General features: G+C 53.4%; 1 protein-coding gene across 1 annotated transcript; it reads left to right on the plus strand.

Moving 5' to 3' along the window:
- The first annotated feature begins 172 nt into the window (after positions 1–172).
- On the plus strand, positions 173–12,008 carry UQCRC1 (ubiquinol-cytochrome c reductase core protein 1). Its single transcript, XM_007984136.3, has 13 exons — positions 173–301; positions 570–710; positions 4,586–4,672; positions 5,931–6,060; positions 6,279–6,477; positions 7,065–7,144; positions 9,544–9,659; positions 9,886–10,029; positions 10,164–10,324; positions 10,449–10,534; positions 10,865–10,953; positions 11,302–11,377; positions 11,820–12,008. The coding sequence occupies exons 1-13, from the start codon at positions 233–235 to the stop codon at positions 11,882–11,884; spliced, it is 1,443 nt and encodes a 480-aa protein (XP_007982327.1). The 5' UTR covers positions 173–232; the 3' UTR covers positions 11,885–12,008.
- Positions 12,009–12,427: the final 419 nt, after the last annotated feature.

Below are 12,427 nucleotides of genomic sequence, written 5' to 3' on the forward strand. Positions count from 1 at the left end.
AAACCTGCTCGGGCTGATGGACGGCAGGCGGACTGTGTGCGCAGGCACAGGCGGCAGCACGGATAGAGCCAGCCAGCCAGCCAGCCAAAGCCAGGCCAGCACAACTGACGGTCCCCGATCCCGCCAGGAGGCGGCCGAGCGCCAACTTTACGATACTGCGCCTGCGCCACGACCGCCAACGCTCCTACTCTACGCTTGCGCGGCACAACTTAGAGCCGACTAGAGCTGGAAGATGGCGGCGTCCGTGGTCTGCCGGGCCGCTACCTCCGGGGCACAAGTGCTATTGCGCGCCCGCCGCTCGGTGAGGTGGTGGCGAGAGCGCGGGGCTTCAGGGGACAGGGCTTCGGGAAGCGGACGGGTGTGGGCTGTTAGCAGTGGCAGGTCAAGGTGGGGAGGACGCGGGGTCAGGGCCGTGGGAAGGTCATGGAGGAGGGCGGGGAAAGGTACCTCGCCGCTGGCCTAGGGGCGGGGGCGGGGACGGGGACGGGGACGGGGATCCTCCTGAGCACCTGGGAGGTGGTGAGCGATTCCCCAACCGAGTCCTCACTCGCAGCTGTTCCCTTCCACAGCCGACCCTGCTGCGGACGCCAGCCTTGCGGAGTACGGCAACCTTCGCTCAGGCGCTCCAGTTCGTGCCGGAGACGCAGGTTAGCCTGCTGGACAACGGCCTGCGTGTGGCCTCCGAGCAGTCCTCTCAGCCCACTTGCACGGTGAGCTGGGGACGCCACTGGGGAGAGGGCCTCCAGATTAGGCCTGCCATCTTTTCTCAGGTTGGGGTGTGACCTTGGGCTCGGGTCTTCCCGTTTATGGTTTGGGTTCGGACTCAGGATCACTCACCCCGAGAATGGCCCCATTCCCGACCCTAGCCACGCCTTGGCTTCACGGGACAATCTTCACTATAAGCCAACATTGTTTAGCATATAATGCCCGTCAAGTAGGCGGCCAAATTCTTTTCCAGCCTTTTGTTAAGGAGCCCATGTAAGAGAAGTGGTCACGTCTTCTCTTATAATGCGGAAAATGGGATTCAGACACCTTAGGTGACTTGCAGGCGTTCAGGTCTGTCACCCTCACTATGCCCAAGCTCATAATCTCCAGGCTAGACCACAAATGCATTTTAGGAAGAAATTAATTTTAACAGTACAATACAACAGTGATTTTCAAAAAAATACAAATTCTCAAAATTGACTCAAGGATAGAAATCTTGACTCACAAATAGATATATGAATAGGTGAGAAGATTCCCAAGAAATAATTATCTCCTCCTCCCTTCAGTCCCCATCCCCCAGCTCCAGGGCCATATGTTTTTATTGACACATCCTTTTAGTTTTCCAGAAACAATGTCCTGCGATTTAAATTATTACTAAGCATAGGAAAAGGTGGCCTGCAACTTCCTTGTTATATGGCACCTGTTGTAGTAAAGAATGCTATATTACATGAACTTCAAAATGTCCTAGATTGTAAGGAGCCGTCTGTGTTCCAGTGCAGAGAATCTTAAGAGTCTTGCCAATTTTGATAAAAGGGTACTGTAGATTGTAAAATGCCTCTTGCATTCCAAGATGTTAGATGTGAAATACATGTTCATCTAAGATTGTGTGACTTATGATATATGCGTTGACATCTCTTAGGAAAGCAAATTACGTTCTCACTTATCAGTGGGAGCTAAGAAATATGTACATACAGATGTAGAAAGTGGAATGGTGGACAGTGAAGACTTGGAAAGATGAAAGGGTGGATAATGAGAAACTACTTAATGGATTGGGGCCTGGAGGTTCACGCCTCTAATCTCAGCACTTTGAGAGGCCAAGGCAGGCGGATCACCTGAGATGAGGAGTTCAAGACCAGCCTGGCAAACATAGTGAAGCCCCATCTCTACTAAAAATACAAAAATTAGCCATGCATGGCAGCACATGCCTGTAATCCCAGCTACTGGGGAGGCTGAGGCAGGAGAATCGCTTGAACCCGGGAGGCAGAGATTGCAGTGAGCCAAGATCGTGCCACTGTGCTGCAGCCTGAGTGACAGAGCGAGAGTCCATCTCAAAAAAAAAAAAAGAAGAAGAAATTACTTAATGGGTACAAGGTGTGTTATTCTGGTGATGGATAATGTAAAAGCCCTGATTTGACTACTTGTGCTTTTTTTTTTTTTTTTTTTTTTTTTTTTGAGGCAGAGTTTCGCTCTTGTTACACAGGCTGGTGTGCAATGGTGCAGTCTCGGCTCACTGCAACCTCCATCTCCCGGGTTCAAGTGATTCTCCTGCCTCAACCTCCTGAGTAACTGGGATTACAGGCATGCGCCACCGCACCCGGCTAATTTTTTGTATTTTTAGTAGAGATGGGGTTTCTCCACGTTGGTCAGGCTGGTCTTGAACTCCCTTGACTATTTGTGCATTCTGTGCATGTAACGACATCGCACTTGTGTGCGGGGCACAGTGGCTAACACAGGTAATTCCAGGGCTTTGAGAGGCCAAAGCAGGAGGATCAGTTGAGCCCAGGAATACCAGGTTGCAGTGAGCCATGATTACTCTGGCCTGGGTGACAGAGCAAGGCCCTCTGTCTTTAAAAAAAAAAAAAAAAATTGGAGTTTTGGGTGTGGATAGAAACTTTTAAAAATTGCGCTTGTACCCCATAAATTTATACAATTAAAAAAAAGTCTTGGCGCAGTGGCTCATGCCTGTAGTTCTAGCACTTTGGGAGACCGAGGCAGGAGGATCATGAGGTCAAGAGATTAAGACCATCCTGGCCAACGTGGTGAAACCCCACCTCTACTAAAAATACAAAAATTAGCTGGGCGTGGTGGCATGCACCTATAGTCCCAGCTACTCGTAAGGCTGAAGCAAGAGAATCGCTTGAACCTAGGAAGCAGAGGTTGAGTGAGCGGACATCAGGCCACTGCACTCCAGCCTCGTGACCGAGTGAGACTCCATGTCAAAACAAACAAAAAAAGTGGCCGGGCGCGGTGGCTCACGCCTGTAATCCCAGCACTTTGGGAGGCTGAGGCGGGTGGGTCACAAGGTCAGGAGATCGAGAGCATCCTGGCTAACATGGTGAAACCCCATCTCTACTAAAAATACAAAAAATTAGCCGGGTGTGGTGGCAGGCGCCTATAGTCCCAGCTACTCGGGAGGCTGAGGCAGGAGAATGGCGTGAACCCGGGAGTGAGCCGAGATCACGCCATTGCACTCCAGCCTGGGTGACAGAGTGAGACTCCGTCTCAAAAAAGAAAAGTATCTTAGGAAAGTAGATGTGAAAAACTTAAATCAGCTGTGAACAAATACTAAATTAAAAGACTAGACCATGTGACCAGGTGGGGTGAGTGGTACACGTTTCTGTTTCTGTTTCTTTTTCTTCTTTCTTTTTTTTTTTCTTTTTTTTTTTTTTTTTTGAGATAGAGTTTCTGTCTCACCCAGGCTGGAGTGCAGTGGCACAGTCTGGACTCACTACAACCTCTGCCTCCCGGGCTCAAGCGATTCTTCTGCGTCAGCCTCCCAAGTAGCTGGGACTACAGGCATGTGCCACCATGCTCAACTAATTTTCGTATTTGTAGTAGAGACAGGGTTTCACCATGTTGGCCAGGCTGGTCTCGAACTCCTGACCTCGAGATCCACCCGCCTCGGCCTCCCAAAGTGCTGGGATTACAGGTATAAGCCACCACGCCTGGCCTGTGGTGCATGTTTCACAGTAACCAGGAGGCTGTCAAGAAAATTAATATTATCTTATCGGGTGCTAGGGCAACACTGGGCAGTGTTTGGTGTCCAGATCTGATTAAAAACAACAACAAGGCCGGGCGCGGTGGCTCAAGCCTGTAATCCCAGCACTTTGGGAGGCCGAGACGGGCGGATCACGAGGTCAGGAGATCGAGACCATCCTGGCTAATACAGTGAAACCCCGTCTCTACTAAAAAATACAAAAAAATAGCTGGGTGAGGTGGCGGGCGCCTGTAGTCCCAGCTATAGGGAGGCTGAGGCAGGAGAATGGCACAAACCCGGGAGACAGAGCTTGCAGTGAGCTGTGATGCGGCGACTGCACTCCAGCCTGGGCGAAAGCGTGAGACTCCCTCTCAAAAAAAAAAAAAACAACAACAACAACAAAATGGTGTTATAGAAACAATATTTAGTGTGATAAAATATACAGTCTAAACCAATAGTCCCTTCCTTAATGATGAAAGGATCAAATCATTGCCAGAACAAAGGCAGTGTGTAATTTTTAGAAAGGAAAAAATAAGTAGTTGTTTGCAAATGATGTGTTGTATGCCTAGACAAAAACAAATAATTAACCAAAAAGTGAGAGTGAATTTAAGGATTTTGTATGCTGGTGAGACCAGGTAAATGTGCACAGTTAGAAGTGTCCCTGGGGGTCCTTGATAGCCAATCAGGAGAGCAATGATGCAGTGTGACTAGTCATTCGGCTGGCCCTCTGTTTGCCAGGCATGACTGTATCTCCATACACAGGGGTCCTGCTGGGGCGGTTCTCCCTGACTCCAGGATTCATGAGTCCCTGCCTGGGGCTTGTACTGAGTCACTCAGGTGGGGTGTGAGTAGGGGGCTGGGGAGTGGTTTGTTTGTAACCTTTGTTGGTGGCTTCTTGTCCAGGTGGGAGTGTGGATTGATGTTGGCAGCCGTTTTGAGACTGAGAAGAACAATGGGGCAGGCTACTTTTTGGAGCATCTGGCTTTCAAGGTGAGGCTCTTGAAGTCTGTCTCTTCGGCTTAGGGCTGCCTGTTGTCCCTCCTGAGGATGAAGGTCAGAAAAAATAGCCTGATTATGGGCCTCAGTGGCGGGGCTGATGTCTGGCCGGCCTTCCTAAAAGGAACCACATGAGCTTAACGTCTCCTGAGTAGGCACGTATCTGATGAGCCCCTGCATGAGGCCCTCAGAGCCAAGAAGAGCCAAGGAACCACAGGAACCCCACTTTTCACCAGAGAAGCCAGGCCTGTGTTATGTGCGTGCATACAAGAGACCTGTGGAACACACATAGATATGCACGTGCATTGTAACAAACCCACAGACATGGGCATACATGCTTGCTTATGAAATGTTCTGCTGTTCTCAAGCCTGTAATCCCAGCACTTTGGGAGGCCGAGACGGGCGGATCACAAGGTCAGGAGATCGAGACCATCCTGGCGAACATGGTGAAACCCCGTCTCTACTAAAAATACAAAAAACTAGCCGGGCGAGGTGGCGGGCGCCTGTAGTCCCAGCTACTCCGGAGGCTGAGGCAGGAGAATGGCGTAAACCCGGGAGGCGGAGCTTGCAGTGAGCTGAGATCCGGCCACTGCACTCCAGCCTGGGCGACAGAGCCAGACTCTGTCTCAAAAAAAAAAAAAAAAAAAGAAATGTTCTGCTGTAGTGGAATACCTGGGCATCCCTTGGTTGGGGTGGGCAGGGCCATGGAGCTCTAATGGGCAACCCAGCCAACTGCAATGTCACCGGTATGTGTGCAGTATTAACCAAGAGATAGCACCACTGTTCTCCACACATAGGACTAGGATTAGGTCCCACAGAGGTGGCCACTAGCATGTATAAACAGACACATACAGTCATGGGAATGGCATGGGAGGAGTGGGTTCTATCACTTGAACACAGGTGTGGGCTTACCTGACCATGGCTGTCAATAAGAAGGGGGAGGTGTACTGGTAATGACCCCACTGCTCGTTGGTAAGGTGTTACAGGAGCTTTAGGAAACACTTGGTCTGGCCATGCCCTTCTGTCCTGTCCCTGGTTATCTCTATTCTGTTGGCCCATGATGCCATGGCCTTGGTCACCACAAGGCCTGCTTAGTACTTGGTAAACACAGACTCTGGGATCTGTGTCCCCAGAGTCTCTGCTGAGGGAGGTACCTGTGGACCAGTGGTCCTGCTGGATCTTTAGCCTCTGAGGACAGGGTTCTTGGGCTCCTGTGTGGCTTCTGATTGGTCTGGTTGAGATCTGATTCCAGGGAACAAAGAATCGGCCTGGCAGTGCCCTGGAGAAGGAGGTGGAGAGCATGGGGGCCCATCTTAATGCCTACAGCACCCGGGAACACACAGCTTACTACATCAAGGCGCTGTCCAAGGATCTGCCAAAAGGTAACACCCGGAGGAAGAGGTGGGGCAGAGGGCAGGGGGGCAGAGGACAGCTACCCAGGAGTCCCTGGCTGACCACAGAATCATATTACCCTTAGCGTATGGCTTTGCAGCTGGGCAACTAGGGGTGGGCAGCAGGAGATGCCAGGCCTGGGGATTTTGTGCTGTCGTTGGTCTCCAGTGGTCCACCTGGCACCTAAACATGTCCTCCTTGCATCTAGTTGTGGAGCTCTTGGGTGACATTGTGCAGAACTGTAGTCTGGAAGACTCACAGATCGAGAAGGAACGTGATGTGATCCTGCGGGAGATGCAGGAGAATGACGCATCTATGCGAGATGTGGTCTTTGACTACCTGCATGCCACAGCATTCCAGGGCACACCTCTAGCCCAGACTGTGGAGGGGCCCAGTGAGAATGTCAGGTGAGAGTTGGCTGGGCTTGTGGTGGAATGCTTGCCCCATTCTGGTCTGGCCAGACCCTTTCCAGGTCACATTTTTAGTTGGCTAACTGTCGGGGTTATTTTCCTGAGTCATGCAATTGGAGACAGTTTCTATATCCATGTGGTCCAGTGAGTCTTTTTTAATGGCTTTGTGGGCTTCACTTGAATTTTGGGCTTTGTTTTAAGGTATGTTTTGGTGTGTGTCCTGACAGTCCAAAGGTGGGGTGTCTGGGTGTCCCCTCCATGTGGTCTCTTGTCTCCTTTGGTGATGACTCTGGGAGCTTTGATACTGCCCTTTGAGAGTCCTACAGTGTTGGCTCACACCTTCTCAGAGAAGACTATGAGCCTGTCCTGAGGTCAGGCATGAGGCAAGGGCAGACGAGGGTTGCCCTCTGGGCCTTGGAGGCGTGGGTGGCAGAGATGGGGGAAGGGGGTCAGGGGTGTGCTAGGGCCCACTCTTCGGAGAAACCATGCCTCTCCTAGTCTGCCTCCTCAGTCCCATTCATGCACACACCCCAACTCACTCCAGTGTGGTAGAGGTGCTGACACACTGGCCATATGTCTTGTAGGAAGCTGTCTCGTGCAGACTTGACCGAGTACCTCAGCACTCATTACAAGGCCCCTCGAATGGTGCTGGCAGCAGCTGGAGGTGAGTGATGGACTCACTGAAGTGGGGTCCTAGCCTTGGTTATCAAAGCCAGGGTCCTGGTTCCCACCATAGGGGACGTTCCACCCCAGGGGACCCTGCCCCCACCCTAACCTTGAGGGGAATGACCTTCCGCCTGTGCTGTCTGAGGTGGGATAGGAGTCTACCCTACTGCCACCACTGGGACTGGTTAAACAGGATGCTGTCCCTCTGGTACAGGTCTGTCTTAGCCCCACCTGGTCCTAGGATACTGAGTTTATGGGCTGGTAGGGGATGTAAGCCCCTGGCCTTGTTCCTTGTGGCCTTGCCCTTGGGAGAGCCAGCCATTAGTTGTGTATTGATGCATGCCTGATAACAGACCTAGAAGTGCCTTGAAAGGAAGGCACAGAGGGGTCGGGGAGATTTCACTGGGGCCTCAGAGTTGTAGGTTGGGGGAGGGGCTTTTTAAAGCACCTGTAGTTTGAACAGAAGCCTGAAAGGTGGTGAGTGTTACTTAGGTGGTATGGGGAACTGAGCACAGGGGAAGAGCAGTGTCATGGTCTCAGGTTTGCTCTGCTGCTGTGTGGGGTCACAGTGCAGGCAGGCCAGCTAGAGAGGGGCTGTGGTAGGGACTGGGCAGGAGATGGCAGGAGCAAGGGGGAGCAGTAAATGTACTCCAGGTGGTTTTATAGATGGAACCTGGTTGGGGTCTGGACATGGGTAAGGAACTGAGGCTAAGATGCTTCCCATCTTGGCTGGGCGTGGTGGCTCACGCCTGTAATTCTAGCACTTTGGGAGGCCGAGGTAGGTTAATCACTTGAGGTCAGGAGTTCGAGACCAGCCTAGCCAACATGGCAAAACCCTGTCTCTAGTAAAAGTACAAAAATTAGCCAGGCGTGGTGGCAGGCACCTATAATCCCAGCTACTCGGAAGGCTGAGGCAGGAGAATCGCTTGAACCCGGGGGCGGAGGTTGCAGTAAGCTGAGATTGTGCCACTGCACTCTGGCCTGGGCAACAGAGTGAGACTCCATCTCAAAAAAAAAAAAAAAAGCTTCCCAGCTGAGCTGACTTTGGCGGCTGGGTATGCATAAAAGACCAATAGGATGAACATGACCGGGGCTTTGGAGCTGAGGAACTTAGGGGTAAGAGCAGTCTGACATGTCTGTCCGACTAGCAGGGCTTGAGCTCACGGAAGGAATAAAAGGCCAACGCTGGGCAGGGTGCGTTGGCTCACGCCTGTAATCCCAGCACTTTTTGGGAGGCCAAGGCAGGCGGATCACGAGGTCAAGAGATTGAGACCATCCTGGCTAACACAGTGAAACCCCATCTCTACTAAAAATACAAAAAAATTAGCCGGGCGTGGTAGCGGGTGCCTGTAGTCCTAGCTACTTGGGAGGCTGAGGCAGGAGAATGGCATGAACCTGGGAGGTGGAGCTTGCATGGAGCCGAGATTGTGCCACTGCACTCCAGTCTGGGCTACAGAGCGAGACTCCGTCTCAAAAAAACAAAAAACAAAAACAAAAAAAAAAAATAGGCCAACACAGGCCGGGTGCAGTGGCTCACGCCTGTAATCCCAGCACTTTGGGAGGCTGAGGTGGGCGGATCACGAGGTCAGGAGATCGAGACCATCCTGGCTAACACAGTGAAACCCCGCCTCTACTGAAAATACAAAAAAATTAGACAGGCATGGTGTCGGGCACCTATAGTCCCAGCTACTTGGGAGGCTGTGGCAGGAGAATAGCGTGAACCCGGGAGGCAGAGCTTGCAGTGAGCTGAGATCGTGTCACTGTGCTCCAGCCTGGGCAACAGAGCGAGACTCTGTCTTGGGGGGGAAAAAAAGCCAACGTAACTGGTGGCACCACAGAGCCCTCTTGTGGAGATGAGGAGGCCAGATCCAAGGAGTCCTAGGGTATACGTTTGTAACATTATTTGCAAATGTCCCCAGCTCTCAGGGGACCCCAGACCTTATCACAGCCCTGTAATAGCACCTCTTTCTGCCCCCTCACTTGCCACCCCCTGCCGGGCCAGCAGCCGGAAATACTTGAGGGAGAGCTAGAGGGAAAAGGCAGGCCAGGTGGCTTTGTACCCAGGAGTACCAGTCTTGTCCTTGATATAGGTGGAATGCATCTTCTCAAGTGAGAATCCACACTTACATCACATGGCAGCCCGTGTTGAAGTTCTGAGCGCTGCTGCTCTTCTAGGACTGAGGCCGTGGGAGCTATCTGGCCCTGAGGTGTCTGTCCTGTCCACAAGGCAGGGTCTGTCTGAGGAGGACCTTCTTTCCTCACCCTGTTCTAATGTCACATACTCCTGGTTTCTCCCACTAAGATAGGACATGGGGGTCCTCCGCCTGTCTGTGAACTCCCCTGCACCCTGTGCTTTGGGCCCTGGCTGGTCATTAATGCCACTGTCTGTCTCAGCAGGAGTGGAGCACCAGCAACTATTAGACCTTGCCCAGAAGCACCTTGGTGACATCCCTTGGACATACGCAGAGGACACCATGCCCGCTCTTACTCCGTGCCGCTTCACTGGCAGTGAGGTGTGCTGCCTGTTGGGCAGGGGTAGTGCTCAGCTGGGGGCCTGTGGGAGGACCCCCATGTGCATGGTTATCCTGGTGACTCCAGAGATACCTCAGCAGTTGGGAAGGGGTTCTCTGGCTTGTGCGTCACAGGCACACATGGTCACACACACGTACACCCTCTACCCACCTTTTCTGTTCCCCCGGCAATCTGGCTGTCCCTCAACTTTGTCATATACTGTTTCAGATCCGCCACCGTGACGATGCTCTACCTTTTGCTCATGTGGCCATTGCAGTAGAGGGTCCTGGCTGGGCCAGCCCGGACAATGTGGCCTTGCAAGTGGCCAATGCCATCATCGGCCACTATGATTGCACTTACGGTGGTGGCGTGGTGAGTGCCAGAGTGAGCATGGTACCTCACCTTCAGGGAAGAGAGGGTGCTGGGGCTGTGTGCTCCTGTGCGTGGGGGTCACAGTATGGGTTGAAGACAAGAGGGTGGGTGCTGACCACCTATCCCCCTGGCAGCACCTGTCCAGCCCACTGGCTTCAGGTGCCGTGGCCAACAAGCTATGCCAGAGTTTCCAGACCTTCAGCATCTGCTATGCAGACACAGGCTTGCTGGGTGCACACTTTGTCTGTGACCGAATGAAAATCGATGACATGATGTTCGTCCTGCAAGGGCAGTGGTAAGTGGCAGCCTGGTACTCCTAGGTGGCATGGCGGCTTTAACCAGTGCAGTGGGAGGCTGAGAGAGGACACATTGGCTCAAAGTGAACACCACCCACCCACCCCCGCCCCCTCCGACTTTAGGATGCGCCTGTGTACCAGTGCCACGGAGAGTGAGGTGGCCCGGGGCAAAAACATCCTCAGAAATGCCCTGGTATCTCATCTAGATGGTGAGTCCTGCAGCTCAGTGGGGAGGGATAGAGTGCATCTTGCCAGTGACAGCCCCAAGGTGGCCACCACTCCTAACTAACCAAAGTTAGAAAGGAAAACTTTGAAGACCGCACCGTGCCCCATCACCCCACCCTTGGAGATACAGGCAGGTGTGGGACAGGTCCATGGCCCATCGCTACCATAATAGGTGACCACAGAAGAGAGGGCTGTGATCTGGGTCAGCATGAGGTCAGGGAGGTCCTTGTCAACCTGAGGCTGGAAGTTGTTTGTGTACCTGTGGGTCCAGGATTGGGCTGGGTGGACTTCTGAGCCCTCCCCCACCCTTAAAGGCACTACTCCTGTGTGTGAGGACATTGGTCGCAGCCTCCTGACCTATGGCCGCCGCATCCCCCTGGCTGAATGGGAAAGCCGGATTGCGGTAACATGGGCCCCTGGGAGAGGTTCTGGAATCTTGACCTGGCAGACACCTGGAGGTGCAGCGTTGGGGCCTGGCACAGCAGAGCCTGCTCCTATAGGCATCCCTGGTGTCCTAGGCAGCTGTCACTTGCAGGGATAGCATAGTGGGAGGGCAGGGCAGAGGTGCTGATGGCTGTGGAGATGGGTGCGGCCCATGGAAGTCTATAGCAGGGATCCCTTCCGCCTTTCCCCTTTTGGGTTGGGGACAGCTGCATGCTGCCTGTGGGAGATCTCGGCTAGTTGGATGATGCTGACTGGCTGAGGTGGCCAGGTGCCCGTTAGCTAGTATGTCCTCTGCCTCACCCTGCAGGAGGTGGATGCCAGTGTGGTACGTGAGATCTGCTCCAAGTACATCTATGACCAGTGCCCAGCGGTGGCTGGATATGGTAAGTAGCCTAGGGGATCTGCTCTTTGTTTATTTCCTCAGGCCATTCTCTTGGCCTCGCCTTCCACCTCTGCTCCCCCACTGCTGCTCAGCTTACAGAGCAGCCAGTTAAGGCCCCAAGCAGCTCTCCCAAGTCCCCTGGCTGCCAGGGAGTTCTTGCTCAGAAAACCTGTCCCGGCAGTTCCTTGACTGCCTGCCAGGGTGCCTCCATCAATACCCTGCACCCATCAGGTAACGGGCACCTCCATGTGGGGTGGGGCTTCAAGGGCCAGAACATGAAGGGACAGGCTCAGCACCCCTGGGGGAATGTTCTCTTCCCTCTTTCCACTCAAAGCCTGTCTTGTGCTGCTCTAGGCAGCAGCTCCGAACTGGGTGCGGCACAGGGCCAGGTGTCCCTGTGCAGGCCAGGTACCCCACCCTGACGCTCCACCCTATCCCCACAGGCCCCATTGAGCAGCTCCCAGACTACAACCGGATCCGTAGCGGCATGTTCTGGCTGCGCTTCTAGGCAGGAAGCCTGTGTAAACAAGAGAGCTGGGCCGGGGCTCATGGTCCCCCCACCACAAACACAGCACTCCGGCTCCTCTAACCTGTGCCGCAGGTGACCACCAATAAAATCTTCTGCTGAGAAATGTGTCGTCCCTCTTTTGACATTGGCATGGAGTCCATGGGGCAGTAGATGGGGAGCAAGGACTTCCCTCTAGTTCTGCAGCTCCTGGATCCTCCTGCCTTCCCACAGGCTGATGTGTCCTCAGCCAGGGGCAAGCATGGGGGCTGCAGCAGAGGCCGGAAGTCTTTGATGCCTGCAGGGAGCTGAGCCCAGATGTTTCCACTCAGCCACTTAGGGGATGTTCCTCAGCCAGCCGGTCCCAAGAGTGGGCTATGGGAGTCCATAGGAAGTGTAAACCCAGCCTTTGCCCCTGTAGGAGTCCCAGCCTGGAATCCCTGGGGGCTCAGGTGGGAAACCCCTCACTGTGGACCTTGTGCCAAGTCACCCCCTGGTGGTCCCTAGTTTGCTGGGGTGGACCAGAGGGGCCAAGGGGTGTCTCCA

This window comes from Chlorocebus sabaeus, chromosome 22, assembly GCF_047675955.1.
Source record: "Chlorocebus sabaeus isolate Y175 chromosome 22, mChlSab1.0.hap1, whole genome shotgun sequence".
Taxonomy (NCBI): domain Eukaryota; kingdom Metazoa; phylum Chordata; class Mammalia; order Primates; family Cercopithecidae; genus Chlorocebus; species Chlorocebus sabaeus.

Excerpts from the sequence above, each read along its gene's own strand:
- UQCRC1 (XM_007984136.3), top strand. The coding sequence starts at position 233 with ATGGCGGCGTCCGTGGTCTGCCGGGCCGCTACCTCCGGGGCACAAGTG. Across the intron at positions 10,954-11,301 it reads AATGGGAAAGCCGGATTGCG|GAGGTGGATGCCAGTGTGGT; the intron begins GTAACATGGGCC and ends CTCACCCTGCAG. Across the intron at positions 11,378-11,819 it reads CCCAGCGGTGGCTGGATATG|GCCCCATTGAGCAGCTCCCA; the intron begins GTAAGTAGCCTA and ends CTATCCCCACAG.